The 23,863-nt window shown below is 45.6% G+C and overlaps 1 protein-coding gene across 2 annotated transcripts in view; it reads right to left on the reverse strand.

Moving 5' to 3' along the window:
• Positions 1-409: 409 nt before the first annotated feature.
• LOC135369196 (uncharacterized) overlaps positions 410-23,863 on the reverse strand; it is a 63,454-nt gene continuing 40,000 nt past the window's right edge. For both annotated transcript variants that reach the window (XM_064602829.1, XM_064602830.1), the window contains 7 exons: positions 21,135-21,405; positions 15,716-15,857; positions 12,543-12,670; positions 10,364-10,481; positions 9,549-9,728; positions 4,985-5,104; positions 410-654 (listed from right to left, as the gene is read on the reverse strand). In XM_064602829.1, coding sequence (XP_064458899.1) covers positions 463-654; positions 4,985-5,104; positions 9,549-9,728; positions 10,364-10,481; positions 12,543-12,670; positions 15,716-15,857; positions 21,135-21,405 — 1,151 coding nt within the window. In that variant the 3' untranslated portion in view covers positions 410-462. The remainder of the gene's footprint in view (positions 655-4,984; positions 5,105-9,548; positions 9,729-10,363; positions 10,482-12,542; positions 12,671-15,715; positions 15,858-21,134; positions 21,406-23,863) is intronic.

A 23,863-nucleotide genomic window follows, 5' to 3' on the forward strand; every position in this document is an offset into this window, starting at 1 on the left:
CGTTCTCGGCTCTGATTTGTTGAAAATAGGAGGCGGAGCCTATTCTGTGCCGTGCATAATGGCCATAGAGTAGTATCCGCCTGCCGTTTCCAACAAATCTTGGGCGAGAACGTTGCCATTCGGGATGATGGTTGGCTAGGAGCGTGCTAGCGAGAAAAGATGATGACAACTTAATCGCAGTGAGAGAGACAGCAGACCATACAACAGAGGCTAGCAGACACTATGATGGGCCTGCGGAAAGGTCCTCTGAAAATAATGACTCCACGTGGGAGCTCTCATCACTACAATTCGGAGTTCTGGAAAGACAATCAACTTTGGAAAGCATCCTCCGATTAGGTTGGACTCGTTATGAGTAATAAGAAATCGGCTGTAAGTACCAAGAAAACAACAAATCGTGGACAAAAGTACCTCACATTTCTTCAGTTTCTTCTTTTATTTTTTGCAGTCACAATATAAAAACAGCTAGTGATGCGGAGGAAGGACATCAGCGCCCTCCGCTTTAAGGAATTCGATGACAGTTTGCAGACGATCCCTGACTTTGTCGTTGTTATTCGGACAATTCCAGTCGAAAGAGTCTCTGTCCACGTCGAAGATCGCCCATCCTTGTCGTGGGAGCCCAGAGATGTCGGCCACTGCTTTTTTCACTTCTCGGAGCTAAAAAGAGGTAAAGTCCTTGTGTGAGGGTAGAGAAGAGGTAGAATTTAGGTTCGTGCTTTCTTTTTTTTTTTTTTTTTTTCCATTTCCCTTCAAGATGGCGGTGGCCCCAGGAAAAAAAGCTATATTTCTGTAGATTGAGAACACCTGGGGTCCGCGATATCACATGGCAGTGCTGGCGAGAAACGCATGTTTTACAGCAATATGGTTCACCAAAAAGGACAAAAAAGGAAAAGCACTTTTTAACACTGTGAATGAATAACACTATAAATAGGATTCACATGTAGCGATGACCTGAAAAATAGGAACACTAGCAGTATTAACAACACAACTTAAGCCTCTACGTACACTCTAAATCGTTTCACACCTTTAAAGGTGTAAAATATGTGTATTACCAAAGATCACACCCCTTTCACACCCTACAACTTCGTTTTGGAAGTTCCTGAGGGTGTAACATTGGTGTACTACACCCTCAGGTGAAATATGATGATAGTGTGTCGCCTGGGTGTAGAAAGGGAGTATGTTTGTTTTCGTTCACATGAAGAAAAGTAAATATATACAACAACAGGGAACAGGAACTTACATTACAACAGTGCATGGCCTGGATTTACAACAAGTCTACCATCTGGTAATGCATGCAGATTTAGAAGATCTGTTGAGATAGTGCTTCAATTTCTTAAAACACGTTGCTCCTCATTGCAAGACAAAACAAATACATGATAGTGCTCATCATACTCAACTGTAGTTAATGTTTGAGTGAGAAAAATGGTATCAGAGTTAATAACATGTATGCCTGCAATCTCAATGAACACGGGTAAGTCCTCCTCTGAAGATTCTTTGGCAACAACAGCCAACAGCAAATGTGTTATCATTACCAACCGCACTTTTCACATAGACTATAGATTCTGCGTGAATCTACTTGGAACTATCAGTAGATGTGGCATTTGTGATGAAGGGCTGCGACCACACATACATTTGATAAAATTGATGTCTTTTTGCTAATGAAAAGGTTATGTTCTTAAAATGTTGAGTTTTTCTAGCAACATCTTTAAAATGCTGGTGTTCCCCCTCGAAATGCGTACAACCATACCGACAGGAAAGGACCAAACATCATGATGAGTCGCGGATAATGAACAACGTAATGCATTTTACAGGGGTTAGATATTTGTGGGTACAACACTTCAAAGCCTTGAAGAAACGAATAAATGCAGCGTTCTAAGTAATGAATATGCATATGGGGGAGGTGCCTGTCATGAGAAGGTCTACAGTTTCACGAAAAGCTATATACAGCTGCCATGCTTCATTGCCATGCACAGCTGCCATGCCATACATGATTGTCTATATGTCGGCTGTGCATGTTTACACACATATTGAATCACCTTGATGTGCATACATATATGGACCTCAATGTGATTATACGCAATATGCTGGTAATTGTGTATACACAGTTACCAGCTTATTGCCAAAACCCAGCAGTTTTATTCGGCGTTACACCCTTTACACCCCAATTGCCATGAGGGTGTTAAAATACACCTTAAAAGGTGTGCGCCATGAACATTTTGATTTGCACCCTTTAAGGTGTAAAACGATTTAGAGTGTACATTGCCCAGTACATGCGTAGCCGTTTCTTAGTGATCCTATTGAACTCGGGCATTTCGAAAAGGCGAATGTGTTTGTTTAGTAACGTGAGAAGCTGGTATCGAAGCATGTAAGGCCCGTATGCCGTTCTACAACGTGGAATTTTCCTCCCTTCCGTAATACGAGTTTGAAAGGCTTGTTCGGTCCTTTAAAGGATTGCAATGTGTTAGTGAAATGAGAATCAAGGAGCTTTACAAGGGGGTGTAAGTATGCATGTGAATCCACGTTATCACAATTCTTTAAATTTGGATATCACCATAAAAACCAGGAACGATTATGAAATCCAGTTGAACGTTTCCTCTACCCATAACCCTCCGGCAAGTAAAACATTGACGCGAATAACATGAAGCTACGCTGTTGGCCCGTATTTGCCATAATTGCAAGCAACTGCAAGATCCTCTTTCTATCTACACGGCTTATGTTGTACCTCATGTTGGATTTTCAGTCTCTCGCCTAATGAGGGGCACTCTCAGAAGAAGCACCAGGCTTTCGACCCATAATTACCAGCGTAATTAATTGCCAGTGACAAAACATGTTGAGCAGCTTTGCATTCGCCATCGGAAGCGACTCCATCGTCGCCAGATGTCCCATGTACATGAAATATTGCGGCTGTGCTGTGCGGGCAATTGGACGCCACTAATCGCGCACTACAAAAAAAAAAAAAAAGCTCCCGTGGCATAGTGGTCAGAGTGATCGCTGTCCACGCCGAGACTAAGAGGTGACACGGGTTCGAATCCTTTCCCCGGCTATGCTGCCTGAAGTCTTCCCTGGATTTTCCGAAGACTTTCCAGGCGAATGTCGGCACAGTTCCCCTGAAGTCGGCCCAAGATGCATACTAACACCCTATCCCCCACTCCTTCCTGCCGTCCTCTTTCCATCTCTCCACGTCTGTACACCGCTCATAGCCACAAGTGCTTCGCGGACTAACACGGAATGAAAAACTACCGCAAAATCAATCGAAAAAGCTCAGATGGAATTGCAGCGAACCTTCGCACATCGCCATTGTCTATAGAACTTTCATAGTGACTGGAAACCAAGCTCGCGAGCCGCAAGGAGTGAACTGCATTGATAGATACGATAGGCAAACACGTTAAGTACGATATCTCTCACTGACGTAGCCACAGGGGTGTGGTTCAAACCCTTCGAGCCAGAAATTGCGCCTTTGGTAGTGCGCTTGGGAAACGAAAATGGGGGTGAAATGGTCCTTCCCCAGAAATGTCCCCACGGAACTCATCCCGAAATGTTCTCCTGGATAGACCACTGGTATTTCCAACAAGTGCGCCCTTCTCACATGTCGCAGCACACACTGTTGAAATTGAACTTCACCACAGTGCACGCTCCTAGCCAACAACCATACCGAATGATATCATTCTGTGTCGTGATTCGTTCAAAACAGGGGAAGGAGCCTATCTGGGACAAGCATAATCTGTCTGATAGGCGCCTCCTCCCATTTTCAACAAATCAATGCACAGAATGATATCATTCGGAATGATGGCGGGCTAGGAGCGTGTCACGTGGGGAAGTTCTGTTCCTGACTTGCTGAAAATGGGAGGCGCATATTATCTTAGCGCACATTATCTGGGACACATTATGCTCGTCTCAGATAGGCTCCTCCCCATGACTTGAAGGAATCATGACAGAGTATGATATACATTCGGTGTGGTGGTTGGCTAGGAGCGTGCTATGTGGTGAGGTTCTATTTTAACAGTGTGGAATTCAATTTGATACCAGGGTGCCGAAGCGAATTGACGTTAACGCGTGGAAAGGCCATGGCCCACTGCCCACTCTGTCGAGTTTGGGGCCTCCAAGAATTGGACGCTGTCACAAAGTATCGCCTTGCTCTCCCCGATTACTCTCACTCTCTCTCCCGCCTTTTTTTCCAGCCTCTCTCCTTGTGATTGTTATATGCCATTGTCGGGTACCTCTGCACCTCAGCGCGACCAGCTGAGGTCGCCTGCGTTCATACAGGGTGGGTGCTCTAAAAAGTCAGTCACATTTTCGTGCATGACCCCACACTTCCTTGACTGATACCTCTTTGGCGCGCAGACTTCCGCTACCTCACGGTAAAGAATCTATGCCAGCAGAGAAACCGGGGGGGGGGGGGCGCGTTTGCTAGGGACAAGTACCACGTGCATGCTGGGATTCGTCCATTGAACACTATGTTCGAGTCTGGAATTGAGGGGCGTGCGGACAACTGAACCCCCTCCCCCTTAGATGCGCGCCTGAGTACAATACGATCTCTTCGCAACGGAGCAAAAGAAAGGAAAGGCTGCGGCTCAGATGCGAGCAGCTAAGCTCGTCGAAAGCGACACTCGTTCTCATTGTTCTCGTGGTGTTCTCTGGTATCAACGAATGTCCGTATCGCGGTACGTTACTTGTACTTCGCCGTCAGTGAAGCGGTTCGAGGAGGAGCGGTTCGCGGTCGAAACTGTTAAAGCTCGGTAGTGTCATGCCTTTGCAGGAAAGACGTCAACACGAATAAGTCGAACAAGCTCGCATGATTCCGATACTTCGACACGTGACCTATAGCCGTATCGTGGTGTGAACTGGGATGATATATGTTCCCTGTAGCCGTTCGACAACATTTGCAGGCACCCTCATAACTTGGTTTCCACTAGTTTGCGTGAATCTTCGTCACGAGATTATAGCAAGTAAAAACAAAAACATATGTGAAAGGAGAAATCCAACTAACCTTTATTAATAGGGTTTGTTTGTCGTCGTAGATGACCTGGTATGACTTCATGTTGTTATAGGACACCATGTACTTTTCCTGAGTGGACATAACCGGTGTTGCGAGATCAGTGGAACAGGCCTGCAATATAAAAAACGTCCCAAATAACGCAACATGAGGTTATCCTTGCGTAGAAGGCGGGATGAGCAGCAAAGGACCCGGGCAAACAACTAAACATCGTGTTCATTTTCTAAACTTTCTCTCCACGACTCAGCATGCGAAGGGAAACTTCGTTTCGTTTGGTTTTGGTTCGTTTGGTTTTTGGTTGGTTCGAACTTGCAAAGATCAGTGTAAAATGTGTTTTTTTTTTTTCGCTCGTAGTTCGTGTCTAGGCTGAACTGACGCCTTCACAATACACTGCGCTGCAGGAAGACAACCGGATTTCAGCAATGCATAGCAGCCAGTTATAGTGAATCGGTTTTAGTCAAAAGAATCGCGAGATGCTTTTGCGGATGTCCAATGAGAAGAGGGACTGACTCAGAACAGAATCGTGCGATTGGAAAGGGGGCCCGTTCGTGAACAGTTTGAGGGAAGATAAAAAAAAGCACTGGCGATCTAGCGGTAAATGAGAGAAATGCGTTAATATTAACCGCCTTTTTTGGTCCATGCTTGACTTCCAGGTATCCACTTCCCGTTTAAACCCAACTTCCGGTTGTCCACATCTTGTGTACACCTGACTTACTGTGCCAACTCCACTTCTGGTCTAACCTGACTTCCGGATTCCCACCTCCAGTCAATGCTTGATTTCTGGATTGACACTTTCAAATACCATGTGTAAGTACACTAATTAATTAATTAGTGTAACTAATTACACTGGAATTAATTGATCCTTAATTAGCCTCGATTACTTTCAATTACCCTTTAGTTGCCCGTTGACTACATAAAATATTGAAACAAACTCAGCATAGTGTGAAGAAGAACAAGAGACGGAACAAATGGAACTTGCGGTCAGAATAAATAGCACTTGCGGTTGAAACCATTACATCCAGTCTGTGGGTTGATAAGGTTTGTTCTGGACGTAATACTGATGGACTACGCGATCGTTACACAGATGGCTCCCCCCTAGACAGACCGTCTCAATAAGGATGTCAAGAGGGAGCGGAAGAGACAAGATGGAACTAGACCAGTACACACGAAGTTGTCGTGTTCGCTTCCCAGGGCCGAGGAGGGTTGAGGCTCGGGTAGGAGGCGCAGGGAGAAGTGACGATGTCGATGGTTGCTCTGCAGGAGCAGCATCGTCAGCATTGCAGGCCAGCTCCAGCTTGTCAATGGAAATGACATCACGACGACCACTAATGACTACAACATATGTTTTGGCTGTGCTCCCCAGAAACCTGAAAGGGCCATCATAGCGTGGGTCAAGTGGCGTACGGGTGGCATCACGACGGAGGCAAGAGATGCATGCAGGTTGTCAGGTCCTGGCTGACGAAGACTTTGACATCAGCAGGAGCACGCGGTGGTGTCGGTCGCAGCTGGCTCGTTGTCGCGCGAAGCCTCTGCTGGGATTCTGGAACGTGCGCGCCGGAGGCATGAGCGGTAGCGTGTCGGGACTGTCCACGCAATCGGAGTGTGGTGCCGTAAACCAGCTACGCACAGGAGCGGTGCAGGCCAGTTTTCAGGGAAGAACGTATGCCAATGAGAACCACAGGAAGAACTTCCGTCCAACGAGTGGTGTCTTGGGTGCGAAGAGAAGTCTTCAGCTGCCGATGGAACTGTTCAACGAACCCGTTGAGTGAAGGATGGTAAGCTGTCGTGCGGATCCGTGTCATGCCAAGTAGATTCATTTGGTCGGAAAAAGTAGATTCGAACTGACCTCTCAATGTTTTAATGATGGACGGTACGCAGAAACGTGCAATTCATCCGGCGACCAGAGCTTGGGCAACGGTAGACAGGTTGATGTCTTCTATCGGGATCGCTTCTGGCCAGCGTGTAAATCTGTCCACGCAGGTTAGGAAGTAGGTGGACCAGTTGGATGGTGGTAAGAGACCCACGAGGTCAACGTGAACACTACGAGTAAAACGACGGGACGGAAGCGGAATGTCGGGCACAGGGGTGATGGCATGGTTTATTCTGGTAGTAGTACTGATGGACAGCGCAATATGCTCATGTGCGTCAGCTGCACTACAACTGTCGTCGTCGTCGCTACAAAATAAATGGAGCATGCGGTTGCGGAGACCGATTGTCCAGAGACTCCCTATTCGGGTGGAGCTGAGAAGGGTTAATCTAAACGTTATGAAGTCAGTACTCGGAGCACCGTTGACCAATCGCAAACACACATGACATACTCCGACCTGCCTGTATTCCGCGCGCTTTATTCGCCGGCTGTATTCCACGGGCATTGCTAGGCCACCCAGGGCCAACTCAAGCAGGAGATATATAGCACGACAGGAAATAAAATACACATATGGCTTTGTATTCCCCGAGTTCGTAACAGTGACTATCTTCAGGACTAGTGATCAACTCATTGATGATTAACCGTAACTATGGCAGGGTTATCTCGTTAAAGGGGCAATAAACAGGTATGCAAGGTGCACTTTTTTCTAATGCAGTGTGATTCGTTTCCTACAGTGACGTTTAACAAACATTTTTGTCGCAAGAAAAGTAAATAATATCTCCGAAACGATCGAATATTCACTGCACTCACAGCCCTCATAAGCCTCATAGCCCTCATAAGGCGTGCTGACAATACAGCAACGGCGTACGGCGACCGGTGACGGCAAGGCAAATTGCGCCATTTCCTCGCCGTTGTGATGCCGTCATAGCCTCCGCGGCACCGCAAAAGAAAGCTGAGACGTAACTTCTGGCGTGCCGTGACATCGCCCACTCTCCATCGACCAATGGGTGTTGCGCCATGAAAACTGCCCCCGTGTGTAGCCATGGGAGAGAAGGAAGGGAAGAAGATGGTGATAATGAAGGACCCATGTTGATCGGATAAGCAGGCGACCACGGCAGGAAGATAGGCAGTGTGAACAACAGCGACAAGCGGCCGCGGCACGGCGCCTTGCCGTTATCGTTAGCCGTCTATGCCGTTATCGTATGTGTGAACCAGCCTATACCCAGCCTTGCGATGCCCTGGCGAAAATAACCACACTTCATTCTGACGTTGCGCACCATCAGTACCATTCAAAATGTGGGAGTTCTGTGCATTGATTTTGTTGTAATATCGGGAAGTAAGGTCAATTCTAAACATATTTACACTCCTCAATCCCAAGGTAGCCAGATCAAAAGGTACCAAAAGCCCACAATGCCCATTTCATGTGCGCACTATGTTTTCAGCGCTGTATTGCTCCGCGGGGTCACAGCGATGTTCCCACAACCGGTTCCCCCCCACCCCGATGCTTGTGTCAACGTGGCCCGTCATTGGCCACGACTCTGAAATCTCCCCCATCTCTAGTGACCCGAATGCAGCTTTTCTATACAAGTTCCGCAGACAGCGGCAGCCCGTGACAGCCAACATACGGATGTCCCTCTGGGTCGTCTTTTCAATGTACAGAGTGTTTGGTTCACAGACACGATGTCTTTGGATGTCAGCCGACAGATTATGTTTGTTGTTGGCCCAGTGTGACACCGCCTTTACAGGCCATGCCTCTTCAATGCTCCTTCAACCCCAGATACGCAGAATTGGTTGCCTTTGTTTTCTTTAATTTTTCTTTCTTATAGATAACCTTGGAGGAAATACGTTCCACATAGATGAAGCCCCCCAGAAATATGTTGGGTTTTTTCAACGACTGCAACCCATTTCATTCTCAGTTTTGTGCTACCCGAATTTCCTGTTGTATTTGCAGAAGTGAAAGCCACTGTCAACCGTGGACAACTCTTGTATGTTGAATTCTGCTATTGTTACGTTCCCCTGCTTCCACTGTTACCTTCCCCGTAACGCGCAGGTGTGAGGAGACACTATTCCATTTCACCACGCTACCGAAAAAAAAAAAGCCGTTTAGCACGCCTCCTGGTGATGAAGCTCCACAGTCATAACCACAAAATGGAGTTTCTTGTTGTTTCCATCTGTATGTGCGGCAGAAGAGCTACTATGCGGGTATTGTAACGTATTGTATTGAATTGTATTGCGAGTACTGTGTAGTAAGTTCAACTGCCATACAGCGCCATTTCTGGTCCGCTCTTTGGAACGGTGAACGCTTTGCTGCTTTATCTTTGACGCGCCGTGGGTCACAATCACTGCTACATCATCTCCAACGATGGAAAATGAATTCCACTATTAGTTACTGAAATTTCACAATTCTAACTTTCGATAACCTAATATTTACTGCAACATTTTTTTTTTACTCAGAGGGATTGCAGTCTTGAAATCTGATCCCAGCTTGCAGCTTTGCCGTACTGACAGACTACGATGAACACATGTCCGCATCACTACCTTTGCATTAACTTCATTACTTACTTGTCATAACACAATTCACCAGTCTGTACCAAGAATTTTTCTACAGCTACCGTTACTTGCCAGCAGGACCAAGTTGCATCATTTTTGTCACATGCTCATCATAAACCAATCGACGATTTCTCTACTCACCCCGGTGTAATCAGCTACTGTCATGCTCGTTGCCTTCTTGCTTGAGCCGGTCGTGGTCGAGCCAGAAGGCCAGTCAGACGGAAGGCGAAACATCTGAACTGCTAGACCGAGCGTCAACATGTAAACAGGATTCCTGCTCAGGTCAAAGCTCGTGGACTGCAAATCTGAGATGACTGCCTTCTGCAATGGAATATTCCAGTTTGCCTGAGGACCCGTTCTCAGCGTGCCACAAAATAATGTTTTACTTTCCATCACTTAATGTTGATGTAACACAGGAACCCGCGTACACAGAAGAGCACCTTTTCGCATGCTAGAGAACACAATGAAGAGAGCACAATGCAAAAACTAGAATGTACGTGAGGAACAAGGTACCCGTGCATCCAGGGGGGTTCCATCTCACGTGTAATATGGTTATTAATTCTTCCTCGTTCTCCTTTGTTCCCCTTCGCCGATTTCTATATAGGTACATAATTTGGATATAAACCACATCCCTATGCTTGGTGGTTTGCTTGTTTTTCCTGGTGTTCTCTGGATTCCTTGTCTATCATACACGAGTACCATGTTGGTTGCCCAAACCACCTTGTACAGTGAACACCACTCACTTCCATTACATTGATGGGGAAACGCTTCTACCTGGTATATATCTTAATTTATGTAACGATATGAGGAACACCAGTCAAGTAAGCAGGAATTACCGCAGCACTGTTTCTCCTGCCATAAGCTCCGTGAGCACGAACTCACTGCGACACACACAGAAGCGAAAGAGTAAATCCAATAATCAATCCTCAATCGATATAATATCAATATGATCTTACCATACTGCAGTGCTGAAAGGATGAGCTGTCCCAAATACTGGCCCCAGCGGTTCCAGTGAAGCTTGTGGTATCCCAGTAGGATACGTGGGTATGGATGAGGATGATATCGTAAGGGAAACTGAAATATAGATTATATTTTTGTGTATGTACGCCACCGTGATGTACGCGAAACATGAATATATAATTGTCATTCCTCATTGTTCCTGAATGCCGTACCCGGACGTTCCGCACAGCATCTGCCTGCAATATTTTGACTCCATTATCGGGGCCCTTGTAACTTTAGCGCGGCCCGTTCGGCTGTGGCAGCATCATCACAGATGTGATTAGCTCCGACCCGCGCATTGAATAAAGGTTTCCGGCTTCGTAAAAATTAAGTTGACATTCCTGTAGACGTTTAGTGTACTCCCTGTACCTCTTGTCTGCTCTTTCTAGACACGTAGTCTATTGGGGGTTTCACTTAGTACGTAGTCACTCTGTGCATCCCTGGTACACTGTAAAAAGTGGCGTTATGCGTAAAAAATACGTTCGCGCGACCGTCAATTGCGGAATCAGTTGTTGGAGCGCAGCGAACCGGGAGAAGAGGGGAGGCTGGCGGACGCCAGAGGTTGATGCACATGACGCGAGTGGAGTGCAGTTGGTGGCACATGAGGCTTGCTTTTGCCGGTTGCTGGTTTCTGCCATGTCAGATTGAGTGCGAGTGTCGAAATCCAAAATGGCGTGGCTGTCGTTCTCGACAGGTAAGTTGGTTATGTTTTGTCCGTGCCATTGCTGGTCAAGATTTTTCCGTACCCATGTAGCACATTGCGGGATGATAAGCCTGCACGTTTGCGGCGGGTGAGGAGAAACATGTATGTGATGTTAGACATAAGGACCGGTTCGTGGACTGTGCCGTGGCCGTGGCTCGCTTGATCTCTTCCCCGTGGGGAAAGGACTAGGTGAGCAAGACTTTGAGGTGTCTGAACGATAGAATTATATAACACCGCAACAAGGTGGAGAAAGAGGGTTCACGGTTAGGTAGTTATGTGCCGATGCCATCTAGTGTATAGTGTATTGTTTCATTCAAAGGATTTGCATCATATAGGCGTGTCATAGAAACAAAAACAGTTGCACAGAAGAAAGAGAGTTGTATCGACGAGAGCTTTTTCGTGGCATGTGGAAAGCCATAGCTCAACAACCAGTGTCTAGGGGACAAACAAACGACAACACAAACAAGGACTCTTTCTTCCGAAGCTGGACGCCGAGGAAGCAAAACTCAGCTTGAGCGGTGGCAATACTGTGGCCAAGTTTACTCAGTGTGTATCTTGAAGACGAAGAGACTGGAGGTCGGATCCAGAAGGCGGAACAGAATACACAGGAGGAAGATGAGGGACGAAGCTTGCATGAGGAATCGATAACGAGAGGATAGAGAGGTAGCAAGCGAGCTGGTAGTATAGACCCATAACTTAAAAACCCGAGACAAGGTCCTTGTCTGTGTTTTTTTTTTTTTTACCCCTAGTCTCGGGTTTTTAAGTTATGGATCTATACCATCAGCTCGCTTGCTACCTCTCTACACTCTCGTATGCGGAAAGCGATCGTTGCATCAACTCTTATCAGCACTGCGGGAAGCAGGGTTGTCACGAGGCTTCGAAGAATGGAACGACGGCCTCCTCTGAGCAGCCCAATACTCGTGCGTCTACGAGACCAGAGAGCTACACCACGGCGCTGCCGACCTGTTCATTCCCCACGAGACCACAATAGGGCAGAGCCCACTGGGGAACAAACCTATGCCCTGCTTCGTACACAAGGTGGTAAGCCATTAACAGAGCCGTCATTAGGATGAGCCTCGGATGAATCTCGTACGCCAGCATTTTCAATAGCTTGTAGTACAGATTTTGAGTCAGTGAACACTGCCAATTCCTGCGGGGTAAAATCAACGATGTGCTGCAGAAAGAAAAGAATGGCGTATTATTCTGCAGCTGTTGATGTGGTTGGGTACGAAAGGCGTTGTTTTTGCACTACGACTTCGGATGGCGCGACGAATGTCGAGGCGGACTTGCCATTCCTGAAGGCGAGGTCGAGAGCTGGATCCGTGGAGCTTCGGTGGCAAATCCAGCCATTTCGTGAGGGACCGCACCTTGCTTTTCGAGCCACCAGTCGAGGTGATGCAAAACCATTCACGAAAAGTTCGAGCCCCACTTACTTCTTAACGTGCTCCATCCATCTCTTGAACTGGTTGGCCCCTCTCCGTGCTGTTATGCCGATCACGATGAGGCTTTTGTGATTAACGCCGGGATTAGGATCGTGTTGGTCGCACATACTTCGGAACTTCTGCAAGCCGAAAGAGACGAGCAAGTGCTTACAGTGCCCCCACACATCCACGTTACATACATACCTGTTCATTCTATTTACATCTGCTCTTGATAGATATGCAGGGTGTTTCATCAAGAGTGATCAAAAATTCTTACTGGCGACGTACGCTCAGCAATTACCTTCTGTAAGCTTTTACCACCACTGAGGAAGACTTTGGGACCTTAGACAGTTTTTAGTTGCGGGATTTTTTTTTCGATCGAACATGGAAAATTGGCAGGCCAACCTGCTTTTTTTAAAATGATATATTAACTCCTCCACTGATAACCGCAGACCCAGCAAATACTGTGCGCAGTGTCGCGATAGAAATAGTGAAAAATAGTAAAAATGACTCTTTAGCGCCGCCTGCCTGATTGTTGCAAAGAAGAGTGCACAGAAGATGCGCGGAGATTCCCGTCGCATGTTTGGCCTTGATGCTGGTCACAACTGTGTTATCACAAAAGAAACAAAACTACCTTAAACTTATCACAAAGAAGGCATAACAAATGAAGGCGGGGACATTATATCCTCAAGATGCACGTTTCGCGTGCGCTTCTTTGCGAAAATCGAACAGACGGGGGCTAAAGCACGATTTCTACCATTTTTTAATACTATTTCTGTTGCGATACTGGGCATGGTTTTTGTTGTGTCCGCGGCTACCCTTCGAGGATTCCATATTTCTGTTTAAAAAAGTGAGGTTCGCTTGGCAATTTTCAATGTTGCATTGAAGAAAAAGATTTCCCGCAATTCAAAACTGTCCAAAGCCTTCCTCAATGGTCGCAAAAGTCTCACAATCCTCCGGTGAAAACGTCGCCAGACTTATTTATCACTTTTTAAGTGAAACACCCTGTACGTTTTTCAGCAAATGATATTCGTTAAACATGAGCAGTCGATCTGGTTCCGTATATTCGAGATCTGTTCTTGGTACGAGTATACGCACATGTTTTTTAATCATTTTGATATGCATACATTTAGTTTCTCCAGTTGAGCTACGGTCAGGCAGACATTTTATCCAAGAGAGTATGCAGCTACAAAATAGCTAATTACCTAAAATTATTCATTACCCCTCTGAGTACGGCACTTCGGACAAAATCAGGACAATTCTCTTTGAAAGCCATTCTATCGTTTAAGGTTGTGGAACGAACGTGTGCCGTGAAATATCTGTTGCGAAAGATACTATGTCAGTTAACCGAAACCAGAACCATGCGCCTCAGTGACCTCGAGAGCAGAGAAGCGATTAGGTACGGCTGGTGTGGGTTCCAAATTGCAGATGCATGCTCTATAGTTTTGGTCTGACAAGGGCTACATGTGCTTGATGGCGGACATTCGGAGTAGAAAGGTGAATACGTTTTGGGTAGCCTAGTGTACTGTTCGCTTCTGTGGTGATACAACAACAACAACAAGTTTATTTTAAGGTGATGAATGGATAGTTTCATCGTCAGAGGCGATACTCAACTCCTTTGATGGTGGTGATGTGGGGAATGAAATAATGAGCACCTTCACAGTAAGGAACGAAGTGCGATTGTGTCGAGAAATATCAAATGAGGATTGAGCGCAGACAGTTTGGTGGTCTGGATTCGGCCCAACCCAAACGAAATCATTTGTAAGTGTAACTCCAAAAGTACTTGTACGTTTCAAGTAACTGTTGCATGATCAATCGTATACTTGTGGTGTACGTCCTTGTGCTTCCTTGAAAAGTGGGCTACTTTGCACTTCGAGCTATTGAGTTGCATCTGCCAATTCGAACACCACTCCGCTGTGTTTGAAAGATGCAAAAAAGCAACCATTTAATGAAATTTACAAATTTAATTATATGGTTGCTGTGTTGAGAAAGTGTCGTATTGTCTTTTTTCTGTTCCGCGTCAAAGGTTCATCGTCGTTATACAATGTACCAGCTCGCCTGCACCCTTGCACTTCTACCATGGCAAGGGAAGTTCGTTGATATAGAGCAGGAAGAGCAGGATATCAAGTATGGTTCCTTGTGGGACGCCGGAAGCAGAGATGTAATCCTGCTCCTTTGTTTTTGCAGCTGGCTGCATGATACTGTGCATGGGGGTTGTCAAGATGCTAAGCTATACGTATATCCACACGTTTCAATTATATTTTTGTGTTCTTGATATTTGACAAAGAATTTTAGAAATGGCGGAAAGCGTTGGCTTGCGGTACACTTTGTCAGAAATCCGAATGGCAGAAAGTAATGAAAAGTTTGCCCACAACTTCAAGACATATTTTAACACTACCCTCTGCAGATATACTTCAATCGAGTTACCAACTTTGTTCTTATTTCTTGCACTTTTTCTGAGCAATAAAATTTTGAAACATCAATTTTCCTCTAAACTTATTTGCAACGTGCATTTCTCGTAGAGTTTATCCCGACGATATTAATGTAACGTGCAGCCGAAAGTTCGACCGTCCTTTCGACAACCACGAACGCTGGACTGTTTTCAAGAACCTCTAAGTACCTTTCTTTTCTGAAGGGCGTGTAACACGCGGAGGCGAACGAGTTACATTATGAACAGTTCCGCCGTCCGGAATCCATTGTGCTGCTATCAATCGGTTCTCTACCGACGCATATGCGAACGGCACTTGAGACTACTCCACTTTTTGCATAATCTAGCGAAGGTACTACTCAATGAGTAACGAACTCTACGATCCACGGAATTCACGAGTTTTGTAATGTGCAAAAACGACGATAAAACCAGAGACACGGAACAGAAAAAGACAACACGACACGTTCTGTTCCGTGTCTCTGGTTTTATCGTCGTTTTTACAATGTACCAGCTCGCCTGCACCCTTGCACTTCTACCATTGTAATGTGTACACAGGCAAAGACGACGCTCAGTGATCTGGTGTGAAAATCATTCTGTGCGTGGTCGTTGTCGCATATCTGCAACGTCCACTGTTAACACCCTTATCTAGACGGACATTGTTCTTGCTATGCAAAACGGTCCAGTAAACTAACCCGTTATCGTTACAAACGGTCACAACAGTCTAAAAGAAGTAGCCATTTACGATTGTTGGACATACCTGGAGTAGGTCGCGCGTTGTTGTTTCTGAGCCGCCAAAAACACTCAAAACCCCAAAATGCTTGATGTTGTTGTCGATAAGGTGGTTAAATTCGTTCGCACCAAGAGTTGATTCGAGTTTACTCTTAAAGGCTCCCAAGAACCTGTAGGCGAAAAAAGACAAACTTTCTTAGGGGCCACACGCAAAATTAGAAATTTACAGGTTTTCCGAGATAAACTTTGGGGTTTCGAATGAGAATATAACAAATAGGAACAGTGTTGGGAAAGCTAAAGTAGATGTTAGAGGACGTATTATGCCCAAAAATGTCATGTCGATACTGCCACTTGCTCCGTTTCTCTGCGATAAATCGTGAAAATTAAAAAAACGCCGCTGCCTAATCGGCTATACCTGTGAGCTCCTTTTCGTCAGATGGCGAAATGCTGCGTTGCAGACGACATCGAAACCAAGGCTGCGTTCCAATACCCCGGTTAGTCGACTGTCTAGCGGTCTAACAGGAAATGCCGCTATGTTAAGTCTCGTTCCAAATCTCGCCAAGTCCGCTATTCAGTCGGCTACCGCCTAGTGCGCATCGATGCAGTCTAGTTATACGCCTGACCATCTGACAGCCGGGATGGCTGACAGCGGGAAACGCTAGTACCTGCTGCGCTTGCGCCGTACGCATTTCTTGCGTGAGCAACCAGATGGCGCCACACGCGCAGCAAGGCTAGGCTAGGCAAGGCAAGGCAAGCCTGTTCCAAAAGTAACAAGCAAAGGGTCTACTCAGCTGCCTAGTCAGGCGGCTTCGCGGGCGCGAGCTATTGGAACGCAGCCCAAGTGAACAAGTGGAACTGAATGCAAACTCGTACTCTGCAACGCCGCGTTCGAGTGTCTCCCCGTCTGACGGAAAGAGGCTGGAACGCAGGTACAGGCGATTAGGCCAGTGGCGTTTTTCTTTTTTCTTTTTAATTTTAACGATTCATCAGCAAAGAAACAGACCAAGCAGAATTATCGAATAAAATTTTGGGGCACAATAAGTCTTCTAACATGTACTTTGGCTTTCCTATACTGTTCTAATTTGTTTTATCTTCGTTACAAACCCCGAAGTTTATCTTGGCGAACCCTGTAGATAGCCCATTGAAAATGGCGACATGTTGCCTAATGTGATTTGGGACACCCTAACACTAATGTTGACATTTGATATGGTAATGTCGACGTTTGCGGCAGGCCACTCCTAATGTCGGCATTATAGCATTAGACATCAATCATAAAGTCTGCATAGTGTTACACATTAATCGTACCTGAGATCATAAATCAGCATTGCAAACTCACATTTTATGTCAAAAATGAAAATATTGGAAAGAAAATAAACTGATTATTTTTATCAAATCTGGTACTCAATATCTTGAACAATCAGGCAGCGAAGAGAAATGGTTCTGCAACATTAAGAGACATAATCATCTTGCTGTGCTGCATCAGGAGATCAATATCACAATACGGCACGTAGCTGTCACATTAGGGACACCTCATGCCATACTTGGTAAGCGAACTGCCACACTAAGAAGACATAGCACCACATAAGGAAAGTCTAACGTCACGTTAGAGAGGTCACAGTAAGAATACCTAACACCACAGCAGGCAAGTTAACTGTCACATTAATGAAATCTGATGTCACAGCAGGAATTCCCAATGTGGGATTAAAACAAAAACAGTTTTCAACTACTCATTTTCGATAAGGTACGCGTCAGCTGTTAAAGTATTGATACCGATTGCGTCACACCAATCTCAAAAGTAACGTGTCGACGGGCGAACCCCCTTAAAAACACCGTGTATGCACGTACCCCCTGGTGCGAGAATCTTGCGTTTACCTTAAGACTGCTGCTCTACGGACACTACCTCTAACAGCACCTGAAGAAATGTCACAACATTTATCGCTTCTGTACGACGCCAAGAATACGCCTTGTATTGACAACTGTGAGATGGGACAAGCGAAAACTTGCCCGCATCGCACTTATAAAATAGTACCACTCTCGTCCTAAAAACGAATAGCAGGACAATCTTTTTTAGAAAAACAAGCGCCACCTGTGGTACGCAAGGGCTCCTGGGAACTTAGAGCGTCTTACATCATTACGAGGGGGCCAGAGGCCGAGGTAGAAAAATAACATTCCCGGTGAGCGGAGCAGCAGCGTCAGACGGGGCAAACCATAACCGAAGCAGACGACTGAGCCGTATGGTGGCGTGCGCATAGTTTTTAAAATTATCTATTGTATGGCCGTTGTATGAGTAGTGCGGGAACATGTTTCACTGAGTACACAACTAGGCAATAAGAGGACCACACCAAGGGACACTATCTCGGCAGCAAGGAAAAGTGAAGACATTCATGCATTCGTGATTTATGCACGAAGGAAATGTTCACGATGAGATAAGTGCAGGCACAATTATCATGCGGGGGCCAGGGGGGGCCTATGTTGTCCGTTTTGCATTTCAGCGAGAAAAAAAATCGCAAACTCTCCTGTGATGGTATGCATAACTTGCGGATTATTAGTGTGTCATGCCAAGGAATTTCGCCAATATATTTCGCGTTCCGCGTCCATTCACACTGTATGCCAAAGCCCGATCTTGTCGTTATCGCCACTCCGCCCGCGATTGGCAACGAGCTCTAGCGCGATCTTACCAAAAGGGAACGCCTGCTATGTCAGAGTTCAGGATAGGGGCCTTGGTCACGGAGTAAAAAGACGGAGTTAGAAGAGGAAACTTCACTCTCTCCCGTGACAATAGAATGTACGAGGAGCGCACGCTCCGCGCCCCAGCACACAGTGCCATCTGTTGCACAAGGACGCAAAATTTGCCAAGTTTGCAGACACGTGGTACCGTCGCTTGTAGGGCGGCGCGATTAAAACACGTGAATCAAACCCTAGAAAAGAAGAAGATGAAAAGCTTTCGCGGAAATCGTGCTCCCGTGGTCTGTCAACAGACAGAGATACGAAAGGATTGTTAATTGTTTTGATAATTGTTTTCCGCTGATTTCGCTGAACAAGAAGCCCCGTGTAGTTGACAAGCGTGATCTTTATTGCCAAGACAAACATCGTTCACGTTCATCACTTTGTCTGCACCCGTAGAGGCTGCCGTACGACTCGTGAAAAGAACTGTTTTCCTCATCATCCCCATCAGCTTGATCACAAGACATTCCAACGCACTTACAAACATCAAAGCCATTCTACAGAAGCACGAGCCCCTCCTCCAAAGCTGTGACCGACTTAGCAATATATTCACCCATCCCATACAGGTGACAAACCGACGCGCAAAAAACCTAGCAGACTCCTTGGTCAATACCAAAATCAGCAAAACGAGCACCCCGTACACGGGAACACGACCCTGCAACCTCCCGCGCTGCAAGACATGCAAGCATGTTCAACGCGCTAACTCCATCAAAAGCACTGCGAGTAATTACACCTACCCCGTTAACTACGCATTCACATGCAGAAGCTCCAATGTCATATACTGCATTGAATGCGGCGACTGCTCTATGCAATTCATTGGTGAAACCGGCCAACAAATGAACAAACGCCTTACCGGACACAGAACCAACACGTCCAACAAACTCCCCAAACCAGTCGCCGAACACTTTAACGTTCCTGGTCACAGTTTTGACAACATTAAACTATATATTCCAGAAACCGGGTTTAGATCCACACGTGACAGACGCGATAAGGAGTCTTATCTCATATAAAAGTTCAACGCTTTTCACCCTCCGGTATCAACAAATCACGAGGCACCCTAGAAACACTTCACAAATAAAATATGCTTTTCCCCTCTACCTCCATTATAATCTGTTATGTTCTGCATGGCCACTTCTTCCTGCTTTCTTTATTGCATGCCACCCACAACTTCGCATTACAAAAAAAAAAAAAAAAAAAAAAAAACATTGCTCGTTCTGGAATTTTCCCCACGTAACCACTAAAATCCTTATCTTTCGCTACGCTTGCCAATTCTTGCCTGTTGTCCCGTTTCGTCCACGTGTTCGTGAACCTTCCATTTTTCTGTAACCGGTCTGTAGCCTAGATCACTACGTTCACATAATCCCCTCCACACTCTAACAAAGCAGCTATTCACTCCGGCCGTAGAAACCCGTACGGACCCTTTCTTCCCTCCGGGCTGTTGACCCACAATTCGCATGAACCTTTAAACACGTCACACCTAACCCTTTAAATACCATGCCAATGATGAGGACGGTGCCCAGAAGAAGAACAGTCTCTGTTCGAAATATCGGCGGCTTCTGTGCTGAGGCAACTCCCTTCGTGTTTTCCCCATAGCTTTCCATGCAAAAGCGCAAAACCGAAGACAGCGCCGCCCCACCATCCGTCGCGTAAAGTCAGCAACTGCTTTTTTCTCTTCCCCAACGTAACAGTCTCTTGCTCGCGCGCCTGCGCTTGCTTCTATGGACAGTTCCATCTCCTATCCTAACTCCGTGGCCTTGGTGCGCTTTAAAATGTAACGTACAGTAATGTAACGTGGGCAGAGAAATCTTACGAGGCAACCAAAACAGCCTTACGTGCGACACAAGTGCTTTCTGTTTTATTCTAAAAGCGATAAACCCCCAGTGCAGGGGACACGGACAGACGTCTCTAATCAAGGTTACACCAGCCTCCAAAGTAACACAGACGAAGCACTGAGCTTGGTGCTCCTGTTTGCGTTATAACTGGTGTGATTACAACATGATGGTCTTGGCTACCACTAGGGGTCGGTTGTATGCAGATGGTGTACTTAAGCGGTGTCTCCGCAATTAAAGGTGTTTTTCAGTCAGTGTTTCGTCTGTGTTGTGTCTGTCCGTGTCCCCTGCGCTGGGGTTTCGTCGCTTTTGGAATGTACCACCAAACAACCCGGTTTTTATCGCTTTTTAACATACTTTCTGTTTCGCTGTAATTTATTATGCCCTGCAAGCAGGACTGAGGCATTTTCTTCTTCTGATCCTCGGTAGAAACTGTGCGGTGTAGGCGACGCTTCTGGAGGACGGCGTCCTGCTACTGTTGCATTGTGCCAGTCGAGTGCCGATAATTTGCTGATACACTCTTAGAAATGAACTTCACCACATAGCACGCTCCTAGTCAACCATCATCCCGAATGACAACATTCTCGCCCTCGATTTGTTGAAAACGGGAGGTGGGGCTTATTTTGTGCCTATAGTATCCGTCTCCCGTTTTCAACAGATCAGGGGCGAGAACGTTGTCATTCGGGATGATGGTTGGCTAGTGTAGGCTTGTGTAGGTTGGAAGAGTGTAGCTGCGTATCGATTGTATATAGTGATAGCTTTCTGTCGACAGTCGGATATTGATAGTACTATGGGCGATAGTACCATAGTCGGCTGTCGACAGACCATAAGGATCTTCGATAGCAGACTACCAATAGCTACCGTTAGTTTTCTTAGTTTTGCACCACTACTTACCCAGCGTCTACGGATATGCCAAACTGCGACGAACGCGGAATCTGTTTTGCAGAATTTGCGAAGTCCTTGAAGACCTCAAAGCTGGAGCTGGTGGGCTCAAACTGCTTGGTGGAAGCCCTGATCTTCGTGGTTGCGTCGTCGAAGACAACGTGTGTGAAGAAGATCAAATCACAGAGCGCCAAAGAAGGAAACCTTGCTCTTGTGGGGACAGGTAGTGTCACCGTGCAGAGAGATGGCTTCGATCGCAGCTGAGGCTTTTCGGTTGTCGTAGCTGCATCAGGAAAAAGCAACTACCCATGTTGGCTTACCCGAGCAGTTTAACAAGTATACGCTCTGTACGCCTGCCTTCCTCACCACCAGACTTGTACGAATATCTTGAGTACGTACTCAAACTACAGTATTTTAAATACTTTTTCCGGGTATTTGGGTACATTTCTTGCGAGAAGTATTTTTAATATATTTGAAACGCTTTTTGTTCAGTATTTGCTACTCAATACTCAAAATACCGTTCTTCCTCATCAAGTCATATCCAGCACACCTCCCGAAGTGTCCAGATTTTCAGCTCACTGGAACTTGACCCCGCGACACCCCACCAAAGCAATGCGGTCGAAAGATCGAACGTACATACAGGAGCGATTAGGAAGTTTTTTAGTCAAGACATATATACAAAGTATACTTGGGTTCACCAAAGTTCACCAAACATTACTACTTGACACTAAGACTTCGCAACTGAAAGAAACGCTGAAGCAATGCTGAAGAAGTTTATTCCTTCCACTTGTAAGGCTACGCGTTCAGAATACGCGTTTCACTTACTCCCAATACCTTACTACTTGCTTTTAAAAGTAGTAAGCGGCAAAGGGTACCGAAAAGTACTTTTTAAAAGTATTTTCAATACTTCCTAGAGTATTTAGTGCTCAAATTACTTTGTTTTGAGCACGTTGTGCTTTGTTTTGAATACTTTTTTGAGCAGCGTATTTTAAATACTTCAGCATTTTGTACAAGTCTGCTCACCACACATCACCCGCTTATCGGTACGCATTATGGTATCTGCCTAGCGGTACATGTGTAGGGCAGACCCTCCTTCGTACGATAAAGTGCACGCGTATCAATTTTTTCGTATCCAGCAAGATGAGGAAAAAATCACTGATTATATTTAATTGATTGCGGCTTACGTAGTGAGATTCATTTCGCATACTTTTCGTAGTAGACTCAAATGCGTCGTGTTTGGAGCGCACATTATGATTAGACTTAACACTATTAAAAAAAATGAAAGAATGGGATCCACAAGGATCACCCCATATGTGATTATAACGGTGTGTCTCATTCAGTCCAGCCTTATTAGGTCTCATTCAGGTGGTCCTCTAGGTTCCCATTGGTTGAGGTCACAAAGGATGATATTTCATTGTGGTCCAAATGTGGTCTATTTTTATGTGACCTAATGTGGTCTGTTTAATGTGGTCCTGCAGGAGCAGCTTTTTGATGAATCATGTACGCAGGACACACAGGCATCAGTAACAGGGTTTTATCAAACTTTGTTACAACTTACAAGTGACAGTAGAGACAGAGACAGTGATTACAACTTGCTGAACTTAACGAGTCTCTCTTGTAGTCTGGTTTGCGGGGCACGTCGTAGGATAGTCGCATGTGCACTGTCCGCATGGCAGTGGAACTTCCACATCAGTTCTCCTCTTCATCACTGTGACTTCTGCAAAATACGACGACGAGTACTTTGTTAGCTTTGTTGGCAAGTGTTGTTAGGACAATCTGGTAGTAAACTCTGACCTGAACATTGCTGGTATCACACAGTACTCAAGAGAGAATAAGCTCGTATGTAAAATGCACATGATCTGGTGGCAGTTGGCCTCTCATGATTGAAATAACAGAAGCGTTACAAACAAAGACAAACGTTCAAAATTAAAAAAAAAAGTGAATACCGTGCTGATCGATTGCCAGTTGTTCTTCTCGGACAGTTAACTTTTATAAGGGAACCTACCTCCCTGTGACTTTGTTGGCCAACAATTTTCGTCTCCAATCAAGGTTACACCAGCCTCCAAAGTAACTAGCTTATCTTTGCGAATGACGAATGTATAACTGATACGAGCAGGTGGTTTATACAACTATAAAAGAACTGAGAACAAAATAAAACGCGGATATAAATAGAAATAAAAAGCGCTCCGGTATTGCTTGTCGCATTTCCTTATTTCCGCCTTTTAACGACTGCGTCATGTAAGGTGTACAGGATATCTGCTCTATTGCGCCGAATACATATACTTAAATCTCACATACTGTACACCTGAAGCTTTCAGCATTCGTGTCTGAGGTGCTTGGCGATGTCAAAAATTATTTTTGGTTTTCAGCAAAAATAAATCCCGATTTTTCAGATTACATTCCTCAACTGGTCAACTTGCCGTAACATTTTTTTTTTTAATGGGAATGGAAAGCCCGTGCCAGATTTACCCGGAAAGGTCACGGAGTGCATTCTATGCCATAACAAAGACAGTGAAAAAAAAACAAAAAAACGGGGAAATGGCGCAGATTGCAGGTGCAAATATTGTCGGCCACAATCTGTTCACTTCACGACCGGACATGGATCCTTTGCTCCCCCCTTCAGATTCCGTATCCACACAAGCTGCTTTTGTTGACAACGTCATCGGTGCATTGTGATTTGACCTGTCTTTCCTGCTTTCTGTTCTGTCATTTTCAGTGACATGGACGAGAAATGGTAAGGC

Source organism: Ornithodoros turicata, chromosome 9 (assembly GCF_037126465.1).
Source record: "Ornithodoros turicata isolate Travis chromosome 9, ASM3712646v1, whole genome shotgun sequence".
In the NCBI taxonomy this organism is placed as follows: domain Eukaryota; kingdom Metazoa; phylum Arthropoda; class Arachnida; order Ixodida; family Argasidae; genus Ornithodoros; species Ornithodoros turicata.